At 38.7% G+C, this 17,444-nt stretch overlaps 1 protein-coding gene across 1 annotated transcript in view; it reads left to right on the top strand.

Annotated features, from left to right (window-relative positions):
* The first annotated feature begins 884 nt into the window (after positions 1-884).
* The window catches only part of LOC140234191 (transient receptor potential cation channel subfamily A member 1-like), a 46,422-nt gene continuing 29,862 nt past the window's right edge, over positions 885-17,444 (top strand). Inside the window, exons 1-7 of the mRNA XM_072314259.1 lie at positions 885-912; positions 4,577-4,752; positions 6,038-6,148; positions 7,585-7,693; positions 9,143-9,288; positions 9,893-10,029; positions 10,811-10,859. Of these exons, the coding sequence (XP_072170360.1) occupies positions 885-912; positions 4,577-4,752; positions 6,038-6,148; positions 7,585-7,693; positions 9,143-9,288; positions 9,893-10,029; positions 10,811-10,859 (756 nt within the window). The remainder of the gene's footprint in view (positions 913-4,576; positions 4,753-6,037; positions 6,149-7,584; positions 7,694-9,142; positions 9,289-9,892; positions 10,030-10,810; positions 10,860-17,444) is intronic.

Raw genomic sequence — 17,444 nt, 5'->3', positions numbered from 1 at the left:
GTTTTTGTACAGAGCTTGAGGACAGCAAAACACAAAGCTAAATGGAAAGAAAAAAATAGCCAACAACAAACAGACCTACAATTATGGGAACAATGTATAGTTCTTTGTCTATTTGGGGGGAAAACACTCAAATATTTTGATAAACCACAACATGAATGCTTGACTTGAAGCGGAGAGAAAGAGCAACTACGAGGAACAATTAATGTTGCATCTTTTTCCGTCATCAAGTGAATCGTTATGTCTTTATTTAAATATAAGCATTGCTAAACATAAGTAACTATGAAGCAATTGTACATGTAATTGTTTGGTTATAGTACGATTTATGTTATCGTGAGACTTTTTTTTAGGGAATGTGTATTATACGTATCAAACATTATGCTTGGGGATTGTTTGTAATTTTATATTACGTTTTCTTAGGCAATGCATGAAACATATCGAATCGATTCAAAGCTTGGATAATTTTCGTCTTGATCGTTATTATCAATTCCACAGTGGTTACTGTTACTGTTGTCGTTTTAGTTTATAGAGCCATGTCAGACCCACATACATTCCTACAACGTGTGTTCAAGTGTCAGAAGAAATAATTTCATTTTTCTCAATAACTTACACGCTCGGCAAAAACAATATCGCTGCTGTGAATTGTCGTGACCTTTTCACGTTAAAATTTGTCAGACACATAAACTTCGGTGCACGAAGGAGTAATATGAAGTAAAACGATTTATGTTCGTTTTTATCATTGTTTACTGCACCTATAGGTAGCAGTCAGAGGTAACGTCAAGGACTTTGAAAGGGTGTACAAGAAGGACACATCTCGACTGCATCTCCGAGACAGCGGTAACGCGGTGCCTTTCCACCATGCCTGCGGGGCAGGGAAACTGGACATCATGGAGTTCATACTCCAGAAGGGCGGAGGTACGTAAAAATGCACACTGTCAATTCCCGCGGGGACAATTGTATAGGTCTACAGCGTGTGTGATCCCTTCCGGTAGTGGAGGGATTTGATTTCGTCTCGAAATTTCATAATTTGATGCACAGACCTTTAAAATGAGTAAATTATATTAATTAATTATGCAACGTTTATCGCAAAACGGGTTAAGCGCCATTTTTAAAAACATTTCAAAGTAAGTCATCAGATTATGGAGCCAAACTAAACCTTTCCAGTGGTACAGCCTGTACCTCACTCGACTACATAGAAAGGCATGTTCTAAAGGTTATGATTGAGTACATCCCTTATTTTCTTATTTTTTCTTTGTTTATCAAATCTAAATGCTATTAATTATATACATCAACTTAACAGCAAGAATTGAATTAGAACATTTTAGAAATCCATATCACACACACACGCACACACACACACACACACACACAAACTATTATCTTGATGAAAATCCGAAGAGAGGGAGAGTGTGAGTTGTACACTGGACAAACCGTGTATTCGAATAACAATAATTATGCTAGAAGATGCACACAATCTTCCCCCACTTATGTCACTGTACGTGAAGTGCTACTTGATTGTGTGACCACGAATAAAGCACTCATGCAGTGATATTGGATGTCTCGCTTTGAGCTGAGTGAGACGAAGAGAAGATAAATATTGGAATTCGGACAAGAACAGTCCATTATCTATCCAACAGTTTGAATGGCTCTCAAGATGACAAAATGAGTCGCGTGTGTGGTAATTACCTATGACATCGACACGATAATGTAGTGCACTTAACCTATATGAGGATGTTCACATTGTATGCAAGATTCTCTAATTCTTTCTATTTGAAAATGAGAAGAAAAGAAGCAGTGACATTATATCGCCTGTACGTGGGTATCTAAACACAAGCAGGGTATGAAAATATCCCCGAATCTAATTGTGACCGTGCATCACAAAACAAACCAAAAGTCGCACCCCTTGATTTTAAGTGAGGACTCAAAATAGGTGAAATGGTTCAACCAGGTCAATCTTGAGTATTTCATATCTTCTGAAAGAGCTTTCCTTCTACATTATTCTTCACTTTGGTATGATAACATGAATGGGAAAGTGTATTTTTAGCAGTTTTTCTACAAGCTTTTAGGGGGAACAGTAGAATGATCAGGTTTGTCATTAGAGGCCGCTTTTCATGTCTTGAAATCCTGTGCGCACTCTTCACTTTCAAGTATAGTAACTTTCGACAGGATGACGCTACTGCTTTGAAAGTTGGCATTAATCATGGGCAGAATGTGCTTATAGAACATGCTCAATTACAGCTTAACTAATAATCCCTTTGTTGTTGTTGTTCCCTTGGTTTACATCCTGTGTTTTGTCCCATTCATGGCACAGCTAACACGGCTTGGTAAAGATTAAGCGCTTGAATAGACCGTGTACTTCAGAGCCTCTTTTCTAAGTTCACACTTTTTCAGAGTGTTTGCTTTCTTTCCAGTATTTAGGTAGGTTTATAGGGGAGTCCATTTGAATTGAGTTATACTTCATTTTAAAGCTTAGAGTCTGCTCTTTCAGAATCTGCCCTTAACTGAAAATCCATGTCTGGCGACTTTTTGTTGGTTTGTGGTGCAGGGTCACAATTGCAAATTCAACGTTATTGCCAGTTCTTTCTCATTTTTTTTTTTTTTATTGTTAGAATTTACGATGATTGTTACAATCTACGATGCGATGAACTGGGAAGCATTTCTGTATGTCTCAGAAAAAAAAAGAATTAATCTGTTAAAACAGCTTGATGCTACATGTATATTCTTAGTGCTACAGATTCTGTTTATTGTATTAGTTTGTCTTAATAAGAACCGTTAGTTACACTTCAAAATGAGAATATACGTATTTCCTTTATTATTACTTATCTATTTTATCAAAACAACGTGTAGGATAAATTATAAGAGGTTAATCTCCATGAAGTGCGCAGTTGCACCTCTGAGATGCTTAACATCCACAAATATGACAGCACGGAGACAGCACATTCTTTCAGTACACACATGAATGGTGCGTAAATAAGATGGGTACATATTTCTCTTAATTCCAATAAAATTTTGGATGATTTTGAATTAAAAAAAATAGCTCATTACAATCAACAACAACTATAACAACAATTTGACCGAGAATGTTTCACATGATTTTGATACGAGATTATCGTGAGCAGATGATAATGTAATTATAATCAAACAAAGTAAACACATAACTTTTCGGAATCATTAGGTAAAAAAAAACAAAAAAAAACAACACACAACTGACACGAACCCTCCCTGTCCACCAATGCCAAAAATACAACCCCTAGCTATAACTCTGAAAAAGTATATATATATAAATATATATATATAATAATATGATTATATATATATATATATATATAATATACCAATTTATAAGTGGATCATTTACATGTAATGATTACTCTACGTGTCTGTTCTTGCACATTTGCACTTGCACTGTATACTTGTACGATTACCGCACATGTTGTTTCAGTGCAATTAATTATTTTTAACTATTATACGGTGTTCTTGAATTTATTCTTGATTAATTCCGGTCGAGACTTTTGAGCAATTCCACGATGACATGTTATTTAGTCATGCATCTCGTTTTGAGTTCTGACGCTGTTGTCAGAAGGATGTTTACTCGGTTGAAATATTATATCGATGAATTTGCGTCAGTGCTCATTCCGAGCCCTTAGCTGCCCTTAAGCGATGCAGCGAACCGCAGAGGGATAATTATTATACGGCGGCCAATGTTTTCACATCCAAAAATTCCCTCTTCCTAAAGCAATTGAGTAACGTGATAAGTGTCATTCTCATTCCCGTCATGTTTGTCTTTTTCCTCCTTAACAAGCGATCGGGTAGCGGTATACACATACATTGCACGTTTGTTCTAGACATAAGTAGCAATCGTTTGCATTTTTGTTTTCACTAAAGGAGGCCCTGAAAAAGGAGACTGTCGCAAGGAAATCATTTTCTTTAAACATTAAGTAACTTCAGATATATTGTTGTCGGATTAATTATTTCAAGTTTTTTTTTCAAATCTAAGGAATGATTATGGACTTCTAATCAGTAAATAAAATCGTATGATTTTGAATACATTTAAGTGTGCATCATGGATATCGAAATTGAGATGTAAATTTGATACAGCAAGGAAACATTTATAGAAAAATGAAGGTAAGCTGAAATAGTTAGGGAGTTCAACAAGTTGATAATGATCGTTGCTATAGTGAAGAATAAGATCTTCCGCACAATCTCGTGAAATCAAAACACATGTGGGCGGATACAGGAGAGTCTTTGCATTTTCTTGTACTCATCTCAGTACTGACATAACAAAAATGATACGTTTTGCACAAGGTACCTAAGGGTGGTACAACATGGGTGTGTAGTTTATGCATCGAGTATTCACCATGTATGTGGTGATAGTTGCTGTCCCATTTGCTCCATTCAGCCAGAACGTTAAGATTAATTGAATTGCTCTCGTGTTCTATCATTACAATAACTAAAATGTAAGATACATTTCACGCTATGGCTCAATACCAATTAGCTATTCACATTTGCAATGTTTTTACGTGGTGATGCTTATTTTGTTGTTGTTTTTGTTGTTGTTGTTGTTGTTATGAATCTCTAGACCTTGAAGCTATCGATGGTCAGGGAAACAGCGCCCTCCACTGGGCGGCCGAGAAAGGTCAGGCTGCCGCCATTGATTTTCTCATCCTGAAGGGCATCACGCCGAACCGTCTTAATCACCAGTGCATGTCCCCCCTGCACACCTCGTGTGATCTGGACGTTGCAGACTCAACAGAGGTATGATGCAAATTCAAATCAATTTTAAAAAAGCAGCTTAACATAGGGATAAGCGCGTCACCTCCTAAAATGAAGCAAAAGGTTATAAAAAAGTCTTCTTTACTTCAAATTTTATCAGCAAGTACATTGTACCATTTCCCAGACCTCCCACTTGCTCAGCAAAGATGGTGAAATTGAACGTGATAAAACAAGAATTGACTATCAGGCAATGGTTTAGGACATAACGCCATTCTTTCTTTTCTTTTTCTCTTTTTTCCCTTTTTTCAGCAGTGGTACCTTAATTGCTGGTGTCAATAAAACGTGTATATCAGATTGACAACAACAACCCTTCAGTGCGTTTTTCAAGTCAGGTTTAAGTATAAAAGAATGTGAATTATATTCGCTAATAATTCTGGTGCTGATTATAACTGTGCAGAAAATATACATATACACATACATCTGTATATTATGTATATGTATATAATGCATATATATATATACATATATATATATATATATTTCATCCTCTCTCGATTTTGTGTGTAAAGTAACAAAAGAAAAGGTGTGTTTTTCTTTTCATTGAAACACAAAAAGAAAAATCAAACAAACTTGAGAACGTGTCAATTCAATGCTTCAAAAACAGCCACAAGTTGTGACTATTAATATGATTACTATCTGAAGGAAGGGGATGGAGGAAAAAAAAAAGATGACAACATGCGTGTCAACCATCCTTATGGTTATGGAGGAAACACGGACTATGATCATTGGTCATTTATTGGTCAATGTTAAGAGCCGGGAGCCGAAAAGTGGAGATCTTACTTTCATCAGGGAGGTGAGAGCCTCTCACCTCCCTACTTTCATTGATTGCAGAGTCATCGAAAGTACAATATATTTGAATCTCAAAACATGGTATTGCCTGTCGATGTCATTAAAAAAAAAATACATCCAAAAAGATGCTCATATTTTCACTCGATGTCCATTTGTATATCACTACAGGAATAACAGGGACTAAATTACACGTTTGATATGAAGTGCATAGTGTATGACCGATAAGGTGACACAGCATCACTTTCATACAAAAAATGAACAAGATAAAATTGGTATATTTTCATTAAGATAAACTATAACTGTCTCCTTAGATATGAATAATGGTCATGAATAGAATAAAGGTGTTTTTTTTTTCCAGATTTAAAAGAAAAGAGTAGCCTCACAGACTTGATTTTCGAGTATCTAATGCAGAATGTGTGTAATTAGTTTTGTTGTTGTTGTTGTTGTTGTTTTTTCTGAATTCCTGACAATGTTTCAGGCACTGTGCAAACACAGACCACAGGTTGATATCAACTGCCCTGGAGAGCTGGGTCAGACACCGCTGCATTACTGTGCCGTAAGGGACAGCGTGAATGCTGCTAGAAAGTTGGTCAGTTATGGCACAGCGCCATTTTTTTTTTCTCTCTCTCTTCTTAACCGATCGGATCCTGATGTAATTTTCTTGCAGAAACCATCATCTTGTGTACTCACTAATTTGAAAAATCTGAATTTTAATCAAGAAATAATCTCCCTGGGGGTATTTTTAATTGTGTGTGTGTGTGTGTTTACACATTATTTTTGTACTTGTGTATTTGCATGTTCTAATATAATTATGATATGTGCTTTCTGTGAAGCGAATAAAGATTTAAAATAGAATATGAATATAAACTGCGTATCATATACTGGCGAAAATATTGATAAACAGAATAGTTTTGATAAATCTGTACAGAAGCAGAAGAAAAGTGTCAAATAGGGTTGCATAGAACAAAAACTATTTTCTGACTTTTTTTCTGTAATTTTCGTCCAAACTTTATATAGATTGGATGCAAAAGGGGCGATTTAAAGCTGTGTTCATTCCAGAAAACACTTTGTTTGTGTGTGTGTGTGTGTGGGGGGGGGGGGTTACATACAGAGGCCGATATGGGAGTAACACAACCGTTACTACGTTCCTCAGTGATATTGTTGCAGCCACGAGACTGTATTATTTTAGACTGCACTTGTATCTTTAAAATTTGTAATTTTCTCCTTGATTACAGTCCAACCTCTCCTATCCATCACCTTTTACCGGGTCTCTCTATTATCCGGATGCGATGTCGGCGTGATTTCTTTTTTTTAATCTGATAATTACAGGGAAAGGTGGGATGTGAAACTCATACGAAATTCCTACACAAACTCACATGAATTACATTATTATTATTCTTAATATAATAAAAATTAATTGACATCTAATTTTCATCTAGATAAGATGCCTTCAGAGATTCACTACCCCAAATCACCGCAAGAACATGGGAAGAACAGTACAGGCGATCGTTCTTCGGCAGCTGCGTGTATTAAACATCGAGTTTCCCATATTCGTCCAAATCCCTTATCCGGATTAGAACCGGCCCCCTACATGTCCGGATAGGAGAGGTCGGACTTTATTTTGCGACGAAGTTTTAGTATGTCATGTGGATGCCTTGACATTCTGCACCTGTATCGTAGTCCGGAGTGGATTAGGATCGAGGATAGCTGCTCTTAAAACTGGGTCACATTGTATTGAAACAGTTTGAAGGTATGCTCGGTTTGCACACCCCGTTTTGTAACGTCTTTATTAGCAACGCAACCCCCCCCCCCAAAAAAAAAAAAAAAAAAAAAAAAATAGACAGTCGTAATTGAATTCACTCGGTAAGCATGATGAGATGAATTGACCGGAAGGTTTTAGCTCCTAAACAAAATCAGGGGCAAATAAGAAATGGCCTCAGTGAACAATGTGACTATCAAGACACACGTATACTGTTGTCATTCCTGACGACATTAAGTGATTGACGCTCGTGTTTCGCATTTCAGCTCGAATTCCAACCGGCTTTATCGAGACCGGATCAAAATGGCGTCTACCCAATCCACGCGGCAGCCACGCACGCCTCTGCCAAAGTGTTGGATCTTCTCTTCGCAGAGTGTGAGTCGATTGCAACGATTCCTCATCATGGATATATCTGTCAGTGCGTTTCGCATTCCAGTCCTAGTGTGTCTCACTTTACACAATGCTCGCACGCATTCTATTCCGTGAAGACCAATTTTAAACGTGTCTAGAAGCCCAAAATATGTTAGTGTTAATTGCTAATACATTATTCTGTCTATATGTGTCCAAATCCTCTAACAGTGCCTCACATTGCGTACTTAGACCGCATATCGTTTTTGTACAGTGTGTGGGAACTCCGGCCCTTGAGCGAGTGTAGGGGTGGAGGGGAGGATGTGGGGGGGGGGTGAGGGGAGAATGTGGGGTATCAGAAATCATTCTTGTGCTGAGGTCAAGGGCAATGCTCCTCACCCCACCACCTTCACAGGAGAACTCCAATGATAACTGGCACCAAGTTTGAAACACCAAAAAAAGTCTTTAAATAGCATAAATCCATTCAAATCTCAAGTTTGCAATGTCTTCAACGGATGAGAACGTTATTTGTTAGCTTTATACTAATATTTTTGACAGACAATAGCTCTTTCTTTTCACTTCAGAAGCTTTTACAAATAAAATGCAGTTTAAATTCGAGTTGTAGGCCCCATGTCGAAAGGCTATAGTAGCTATATTGATTTTGTACATTCATGTTGCACTTTGGGGATTACAGTGAGATAATTTGATGCAACAAACTTATTCTTTTGGATGTGTTTAACCTCTTTTAATATGTTTATTTAAAGGAACTTTGTTCAAGATTTGTGTATTTCAACATCATTTGATATATGGTATCTATTTCATATCTTGTGGTTTTCCTCCTTTTATTCTCTTTCGTCGAAGCAAAAAAAAAAAATGAAACTCACAGTTTTACTTTAAATTTAAACTAATTTCTAATGAAACTTTTGTCATTTTGTTTCTTCGTTTAATATTTCTTTGTTTACGTACGCTGCATGGCTTGAATTGTGAAATAGTGGTGGTTGCACTTTTACGTGTCGACTAAGTGGATTTAACCCTGAAAACTTATTGGATACCCAATACGCCCACTAAAACCAAACGAACGTCAGTGATCGACGTTAATGAAACGGAAAATCAACCCACTGAACAGAACGGATTTGGCTGAAGTTATTTCGCCTTCATTATTATTTTGTTGCTATAGCTACATGGAAATTACAGTCAAAATACCCTATTACCACCACTCTGGCTCTGTCATGCATTTTCGCGAGTAATGACAATATTAACGAAGCAGCAGATGACTTGCGCAAATTAACAAGTAAACACCCATTATTTCATTGTCTCTTCGACACAGTTCTGTATATCATGGCCGGTAAAAGCCTAATCTACGATAATTGCTAAATGAACGATAATGCATTTGTCCCAACTGGAGCGCGTCAATCAGGGCTGGGTTACCTGTGGTTTGTTCCCTTTAATGGATTCTCGCACTCCATATATCAGCAGGTGGAAAAAATGGAACGGACAGATCGCAGCTTCTTACTGTAGTCGACAAAGAAGGAAATTCGGCCCTCCACTCGGCGGTGAACAGCGGGGACTTCGCCGCCGTCAAGCTCTGTCTGCAATACGGCGCGCGCATTGACAAACAACAGGTACACACAACAAAAAACCATGGAGGCCAAAATCTCATGACTTTGTCATCTCCTGCATTTCTGATATTTTTGATATCGAAATCCCCATGATGGCTAAATAACATTGAAAATTGAAATAACAATGAAAATAATGATAACAGATAATTTTATCGTAATCTCGTTACGCAAAGAAGAAATTTCACTTGAAAGAATCAGGTACGTAATTAAAGCAGGAACAAAAGCAGACATAAGGTTGTGTGAATGACAATCAAATATTAATTGAATGCAAAAATGTATTTTCACATAAATTGATCACACAAAAGTAAAAAAAAAAATAGATATGGAATACATTTAACAAAACTACGCTTTGACAGAGCACAGGCGAGTTCTGATTCTTCGTGGTAAAAAAAGAGGATATTCGTTCTCCATTCTGATTATCGTGTTTTTCCTTTAACTGTGCATGAAGAAAATCATATTTCTTTGACTAAGAAATTATAAGATTTTAACAAATCCCGAAAAAAAAATTGTTGATATTAAAAAGAGATAACGACATGTTTATTCACCAAGATTACACACAAAAAAAAACAAGAATTAAAATGACTATAACTTGATGTTTTCAATGAAGGCTGACAAATCGACACCGGTCCACTTAGCCTCGTCTCAAGGCGCTCTCGACATGGTACAACTCATGTTTTCCTCTCAAGACGAGAGCAGGAAATCACTCAGGATAAAAGACATCCAGAATCAAACACCGCTGCACAAGTAAGCCTGATGAATGAAATCGTTTTATGTTGATTATTTGTGACCGTGCATCACAAAACAAACAAAAAGTCGCACCCCTTGATTTTCCGTGAGGACTTTAAAAAAAGGTGAAATGGGTCAACTGAGTCAATCTTGAGTTTTTCATATTTTGTGAAAGAGCTGTCCTTCCTCTACGTTCTTTAGTTTGGGATCATAACATGAATGGGAAAGCGTGTTCTTAACAGTTTTTTTTTTCTACAACCTTTTTTTTGGGGGGGGGGGGAAGTAGAATGATCAGGTCTGTCTCAGAGGCCCATTTTTCTTTCTTGAAATCCTTTGCAGTCCTTATGAATTGAGTTATACATCATTTAAATGCTCAGAGTCTGCTTTTTCAGAATCTGCCCTGTTTAACTGGAAATCCATGTCTGGCGACTTTTCTTTTGAAGAAAGCCCTATATGAGCAGGTGCTCAAGTGAAGTTTTAGGGGAAATATGACAAGATAACAGAAAAAAACTTAAACACTGACAATATCAAATTGTATTGGTGTTATTTCCACTTTAACACAATTTCGTTTAACACTTTACGGAAATAAGTTTATATCTACTTTAGATATCACGTGTCCCCACGAAGGACGTGAAAACAAACTTGTCAATACAATCACTTATTGTAGGAGTGCGTGTGCGTGCGGGCGTGTATGTGTGTGTGTGTGTGTGTGTGCGTGTGTTTGTATGTGTGCGTGCGTGTTTCATTGTGAGTGTCCGTGCTTACATAATCATCAACTCTTATGTTTCATTATTTCCAGAGCTGCAATGTTTGACCACAGCGAGGTTGCATCATATTTACTGAATGAGGTAAGCTTGTTACCCTTTCTTGATTTCCTTTTTTTTTGTATTTCCTTTGTTCAGATGGACAAATTGACTAACTGAACTATTTTAGCGCGCTATGCATTTTGTCAAATAGCTTACTGTGGGAACCTAATCATACACTATTCGGAAGGAGATGTTTTTGCCACATTAACACGTACGCTGTAAACAATGCGTGTCTGTGTGAGTGCACATACACGCAAACATGGCCATATAACAAGGGAATCATTGTGTCAGTATTAGGGGGTGGGGGAAGAACCAAATAAGCCTTTAACCTCCATGCAACTTTACAACTTCTCGCAGTTTCGTATGTCATGATTTAATGTCGTCCAATGCCTCTTTATACAATACAACACAATACAATACAATCAGATCATTTATATAGCGCCCTTACACAGTCAATGACTGGTTTCACAGCACTTTACAACATTCAGTTACAGATTGGCATCAAAAAGGAAAGTCTTAAGATTCTTCTTGAAGACATCAAGGGATGGTCACTATAGTAGATGTAATAGGTGACCGACTTCAATGGTGTAGTGCATTTTTTTTTCTGTACCCTCCGTAAATGCTTTGAAAATCAAAGGGAAACCCAAATTACCCTGCTGCTGGCCTCACTCATTTCCTCACACACATATGCACACGGGTGTGCCCGCGCGCACGCGCACACACACACACACACACACACACACAAGTACACTCATGGCAGTCGCATTTTGGCGTGTTTGGCGCATTATGATCACATCCAACAGGGGTGTAGAGACGCACACCAATTTGATATAAGAGCAAGCCAAAAACAACATCACTTTTATCACATTATCAATTTGTCGTCTGCAAGTGGATGTTAGAATCATCTAAGCTTTAGCAGAAAATGTCTTCGAGCAACTGTTCAACTCACCTAATCTTCACATGCATTTTTTTTTTAATGTGATGTTCTCTTCAAAACCATGGTTGTGTTGTCTGTTGTTGTTTCGGGGAAGATGCTTAAATCCCTTCTGCATTCATTGCAAAATGGAAATGATTATTTCGGTGGCTAAGCAGGTTAATTCCGGTCTTCTCAGTTCTAAATAAGAGTAATACAGCTTCTTAAACACAAAAATAATGATAAGAAAGTGCGAGATTCTTTTGTTGGATTTCTGTTGGTGTTGGATATAACTTCAAGAGCACTCCTTTCTATGTAGCAAGTGAGGTATCACTGTTAAATTTTAGTCTTGCTCTATATGGGCTTATTTTCAATATTGCTTAATATGGATCAGGATGCGATTAAAGTCTTCAGATATATCGGGTGCATCTCACATTTCAAATAATTAGTTATACATTTTCTCAGAGTCTCACGCTGTGTTTTTCAACAGAAAGAGGGAAAGGGAGAGAGAGAAGGAGAGAGGGAGAGAGGGAAAGAGGGCGGGGGAAGGGAGAGGAACATAATTACCATTAGAACTGAACGGGAATACAGTGTATGCATGTCTCTCTTTTAGTATTTGCATTATACACTTAATGCGTTTTCTACGTGTAACATACTGATTGAGGTGTGCGTGACGAGTGCACTTAGTGCGGTTAGCACAGTGCGGTGCTGCGGTGATATCCCTTGCGTGCGGATTTGCTTTTTACGTGTTCATGTTCCTTAATGTAGAGAGAACACCTTTAGTATACATGTCGCCCATCCCTAGACTAAAACTCTCCTCTGGTTGCATAATTGGACGACAGCGGATTAGCCATGCACCTCAAATTGATCTAATAACTTCTTGCCACACTCGACATTCTCGCAAATTGGATTTGTGGGATTTTTTTTTCATTGTGTGTGTGTGTGTGTGTGTGTGTGTGTGTGTGTGTGTGTCTGTCTGTATGTGTGAGAGAGTGCCTGCATGTGTGTGAATGCTTTTTTACATGACAGTTTCACAAAGACGCTTGCAGCTAACTCTAGGAGTACGTATCTATGGCTACGATATTTATCAGTATTTAACTACGACGACACCCGCACACAAAAACGTTGCCTTTTATTTCCATGTCTAAAGCAATTATGTATGTTGACGGAAGAGCCCATCAAACGAAAGTTGTGGTTCGAAAAGAGACAAAAGCAATCAATTAGTCGTTAGCCCAGTTCTAGTTACATAATGGATATCTTTCCAGTGCAAGAGTTTAGTTGCATTATTTTCATCTGTTATTTGGCTCTTTAAGTAAGTACATTCGTAATGAGCAGTCGAATTCTAAATCTTATCGTATGAGCTAAAAAGATAGCGATTTCATTACTTTTGCTACTGGATGGATGCGCTGGAATTCTATTAAGATATTGTGCGTTTTTGCCGCATGGTATTCAGGTTGGAAAGATTAATATCAGACTTAAGTATAAATGTGGTGTAATTTTGTCTCCCATGAATAGGTTTCCCTGTGGGCTCTCACATTTTATTAAACTCTCTCGCTTTCTCTCTGAGTCATGTTTTCTTATAGCACAACAGCAACAACATGAACAATAAAACGCAATTACCATTATAGCTTTTCAATTCGATTCTGCTCACGTCGCCTCGGCATCGCAAAATCGTGAAATTCCTTTATAATTCACGCGTGAAAACACAGTCAGCACAGTTTGTTTCTGATTTGAAGGGGTATTGGCTATTGTCTCTATCGTCTTCAGTGTTGGAACATGATATAGGAAATAATATATGTATTGCCTATTTTAAGATTCGTTCGAATATCTCTCCCCCTGCAAAACGCAGCATTCTGTCCTGGCGTGTCTCCAAGAATCAAGACTGTCACTAACAAGATTGAATGTTTCATTTATGTTAAGCATCTCAGCAAATCTCCTTAGGCCTGTTCCCCTCTGTATTCTGCACTTATCGGCGGCAATAAATAGTCACCTACAAGTACACACACGCACATCATATCGTGTACGGCTGTATTTGGTCGCTCTTGAAAAATACAGCAGATATGTACGTATAGAATGTCACATGCTCAGTGGTTCCAACAAGGATGTGTATAATCATGATGATCGCATAAACCCTTTTCTTTGCCTTTCAATCTTATATACTGTATCGCTCTTGGAATGCCAAGTACAAAAAAAAAGAAAAGAAAAATGTTTTAGAAAACATTATTTTATATTTAGTGAATACTAAATCATATCCAAGCTTTCATTCTTCGACTTTCCTTTAGTACATTATCAGTGTCACCATTATAGTATCAAATCAAAATATTACATCATATATTACATCATATCATAACTGTATGAATTTTAAATACATATCAAACTGGATTAACTGGGACTCCAGTTCTCACAAAGAAATTAAATGCACAAATAATAACTACAAAAAAATACAAATATTTATCTCCCATGTCTCTTTCTCTGTCTGTCTCCCTGTCTCTTTCCAAGCATATCTACAAAAGGGTCGTAATCAACCTTGTCTAAGTAACATACTCTTTAACAATTGATGAGAATCCTCTTCCTAGTTCTCGGCGAGGGTTTTTGCACACACTGGTCTTCCATTTACGAACGAGAGAGGCGCTGTTTGCATAGATTTTCCCTTACAGGTGCACAAATACCTAGCTGATATGAACACAGTTGAGATCAATGCGAAAGGCACGCATGACAAATTCCCAAACAGTATTTCCTTCGTATTCACTCGGTCTAACGTCATAGCCTGGGATGCCCGGCTGGGAAATATATACAAGTGCGTTGAGGAGGATTGCATCTCAAACATAGAGAGATTTACATGGTTAGAGGATGAAAAAACAAACATGGTTAAAGGAATGATCCGTGACTACAATGACTATGTGCAAAGTAGCATTGTTCTTGTTTTTAGAACCTTAACAATTCTCACGAGCCTCGACAGGTGGCGAGGTTTCAAGAATGGGGAGGGGGAGGGCATATTGTAACTGCGCATGCGCGTGGCTGATATCCAAAGCTACACTGAGCATGAAAATGTACCTTACTGTTAGGCTGACTCATGTTATGCTACGCAATAAAAAAAAAAGAAGAAGAGAAAAGCCAATGGTCACTGGCGATTTATTTTACTAAAAAGAACGTAGTTCTACTATGAATATTGTTAAAGGTAGGGAATCCCATTTGCATGCCTTAAATGAAGAGCTGTATAAATACAGTGGTATGTTGAAGAGAGTATCATTTTAGAAACTCCAATAAAGTATTGAAAGTGGAAGGTAACATTTAGTACATTTTTATTGACCGTTAGATTTTGAATTGAATTTTTTTCGGGGCTCACCGTAAATTCCAGTACATTACTAGGCTACCTTTGCAGACCCATGCAGCGCATGTGTGTCCATCATGTATATTTTGTGAAGAAATTTTATCAAAACTTACAAACATTTCTATATAAATTCTTGCCACACACTCTATATGTTATTACATCAGCTCTTATACTTTTAGATTTGTGTTTTTAGATTTAAAAAAAAATACAGAAGACTGCAACAAAAAGGCTTAAGTGTGGCTGACACACAGAACTACTGAATAGTTGAGTTTTGTGCATTATTCAAATTGTAGATAACTGTTGACTTCCAAATTTCTCATCAGTGGCCTAAACAAGTCCCCTGAGGTTCATATTTAATGTTTTGCTGCATTTTGGGAGGTCTATAAAAGGTATCTCCTACCGTTAAAGATTCATTCATTCAAGATTCAATTCATTTATTGTCTGATTTAAAAAAATACAGAAAATCTTCCTCCACTGGTAAGATAACAAAGCATAACACGACAAGAATAACAAACAGATCACATATAAATGCACATGCACATATAAATACATAATAATCAATTAACAATTCGACACATCACCAAACGGTACATTGTAACTAATTAGACTGAAATACTAGTGAAATGAAAAGGTATGTTTGAGACTATAACAATAAGATATCAAAATATACTGTTGATGCATTGAATCTTTCCAACATGCTGACGTCTGACTATGACAAATATATATCAAAAATGCAAAGTCATAAATACAAAATTGCACAGGCCCTAATATGTTGTTGGGAGTGAAACATGTGTGATGTACATAGTGTACATTATACAGAACCCAGGGATCACGTGTCACATGTGTGCCCAAGAAGAGTAGGAATAAGAAGAAAAGAATAGAAGTGGAAAGGATGGAAAGAGTTCCAGAGAACAGCTGCCTCTATGGGCACACATTGTAATACAGTGTTTTTACGCAAATATGCATGCACACGTATGCGAAAACATTCCGTGGTCATTCCAATAAAATAGCATAGCAGAGTGCAACAATGAATGCTGCATAATGCAAAAGTAAATCACAGTTCATGTGTGCCCAGGAAGCAAAATAGAAAAGATAGAGGGAAGGGAACAGAAGATAGACCCCGTTTACAGTGCGAGGCTCGGCCGCGGCCGAGCCGCGGCCGAGCCCAGCCCCGCTTCAGTGTAAACGCGCAAAAGGCCAAATGCGAGGCCAAAATTGGCCTCGCATTTGGCCTCGCTCTGGAGGTGGTCTCGGCCGCGGCCGAGCCGCGGCCGAGCCCTGCCTCTTCTTGGTGTAAACGCAAACTGGGCCAAATGCGCGGCCAATTGCGCGGCCAATTTTAGTCTGGCTTCCAAACCCTCTGCTGTATGTTTCGCTATTCAGGATATTAACCCCCTCAACATCGAAAATTAGTGTAGTTTAGGGTGGTTTTGTCCTGCAAAGGATTTTTTCCTTCGGCAAAGGCCTTTGCCCGAACGGCGACTTCGTCGCCACGGAATTCATTTGGCAAAGGGTCTGAAAACTAGACAATACCAAATTGCGTTTGTTTACAAGCAGAGCGCCACTATGACAAAATATTGAAAGGTTTGAATCAAAAGCGCGGCCGAGCCCAGCAGTGTAAACGGACAAAATTGCGAGGCTCGGCCGCGCAATAAAGACCCCGTTTACAGTGCGGGGCCGGGCTCCGCCGCGGCTCGGCCGTGGCCGAGTCCGGCCTCAATTGCGCGGCCGAGCCTCGCAATTTTGTCCGTTTACACTGCTGGGCTCGGCCGCGCTTTTGATTCAAACCTTTCAATATTTTGTCGTAGTGGCGCTCTGCTTGTAAACAAACGCAATTTGGTATTGTCTGGTTTTCAGACCCTTTGCCGAATGAATTCCGTGGCGACGAAGTCGCCGTTCGGGCAAAGGCCTTTGCCGAAGGAAAAAAATCCTTTGCAGGACAAAACCACCTTAAACTATACTAGTTTTTGACGTTGAGGGGGTTAATATCCTGAATAGCGAAAGATACAGGCAGAGGGTTTGGAAGCCAGACTAAAATTGGCCGCGCAATTGGCCGCGCATTTGGCCCAGTTTGCGTTTACACCAAGAAGAGGCAGGGCTCGGCCGCGGCTCGGCCGCGGCCGAGACCACCTCCAGAGCGAGGCCAAATGCGAGGCCAATTTTGGCCTCGCATTTGGCCTTTTGCGCGTTTACACTGAAGCGGGGCTGGGCTCGGCCGCGGCTCGGCCACGGCCGAGCCTCGCACTGTAAACGGGGTCCTAGGCCGGACTCGGCCGCGGCCGAGCCGCGGCCGAGCCCGGCCCCGCACTGTAAACGGGGTCATAGACGGGAGGGGGAGGGATTTCCAGGAAAAACTGCCTATGTGGGCACACATACAATGTGA

The sequence above is a fragment of the Diadema setosum genome, chromosome 10, assembly GCF_964275005.1.
Source record: "Diadema setosum chromosome 10, eeDiaSeto1, whole genome shotgun sequence".
In the NCBI taxonomy this organism is placed as follows: Eukaryota; Metazoa; Echinodermata; class Echinoidea; order Diadematoida; family Diadematidae; genus Diadema; species Diadema setosum.
The sequence above is the reverse complement of the archived record's forward strand: the minus strand, read 5'-3'. Positions and strand labels throughout refer to the sequence as shown.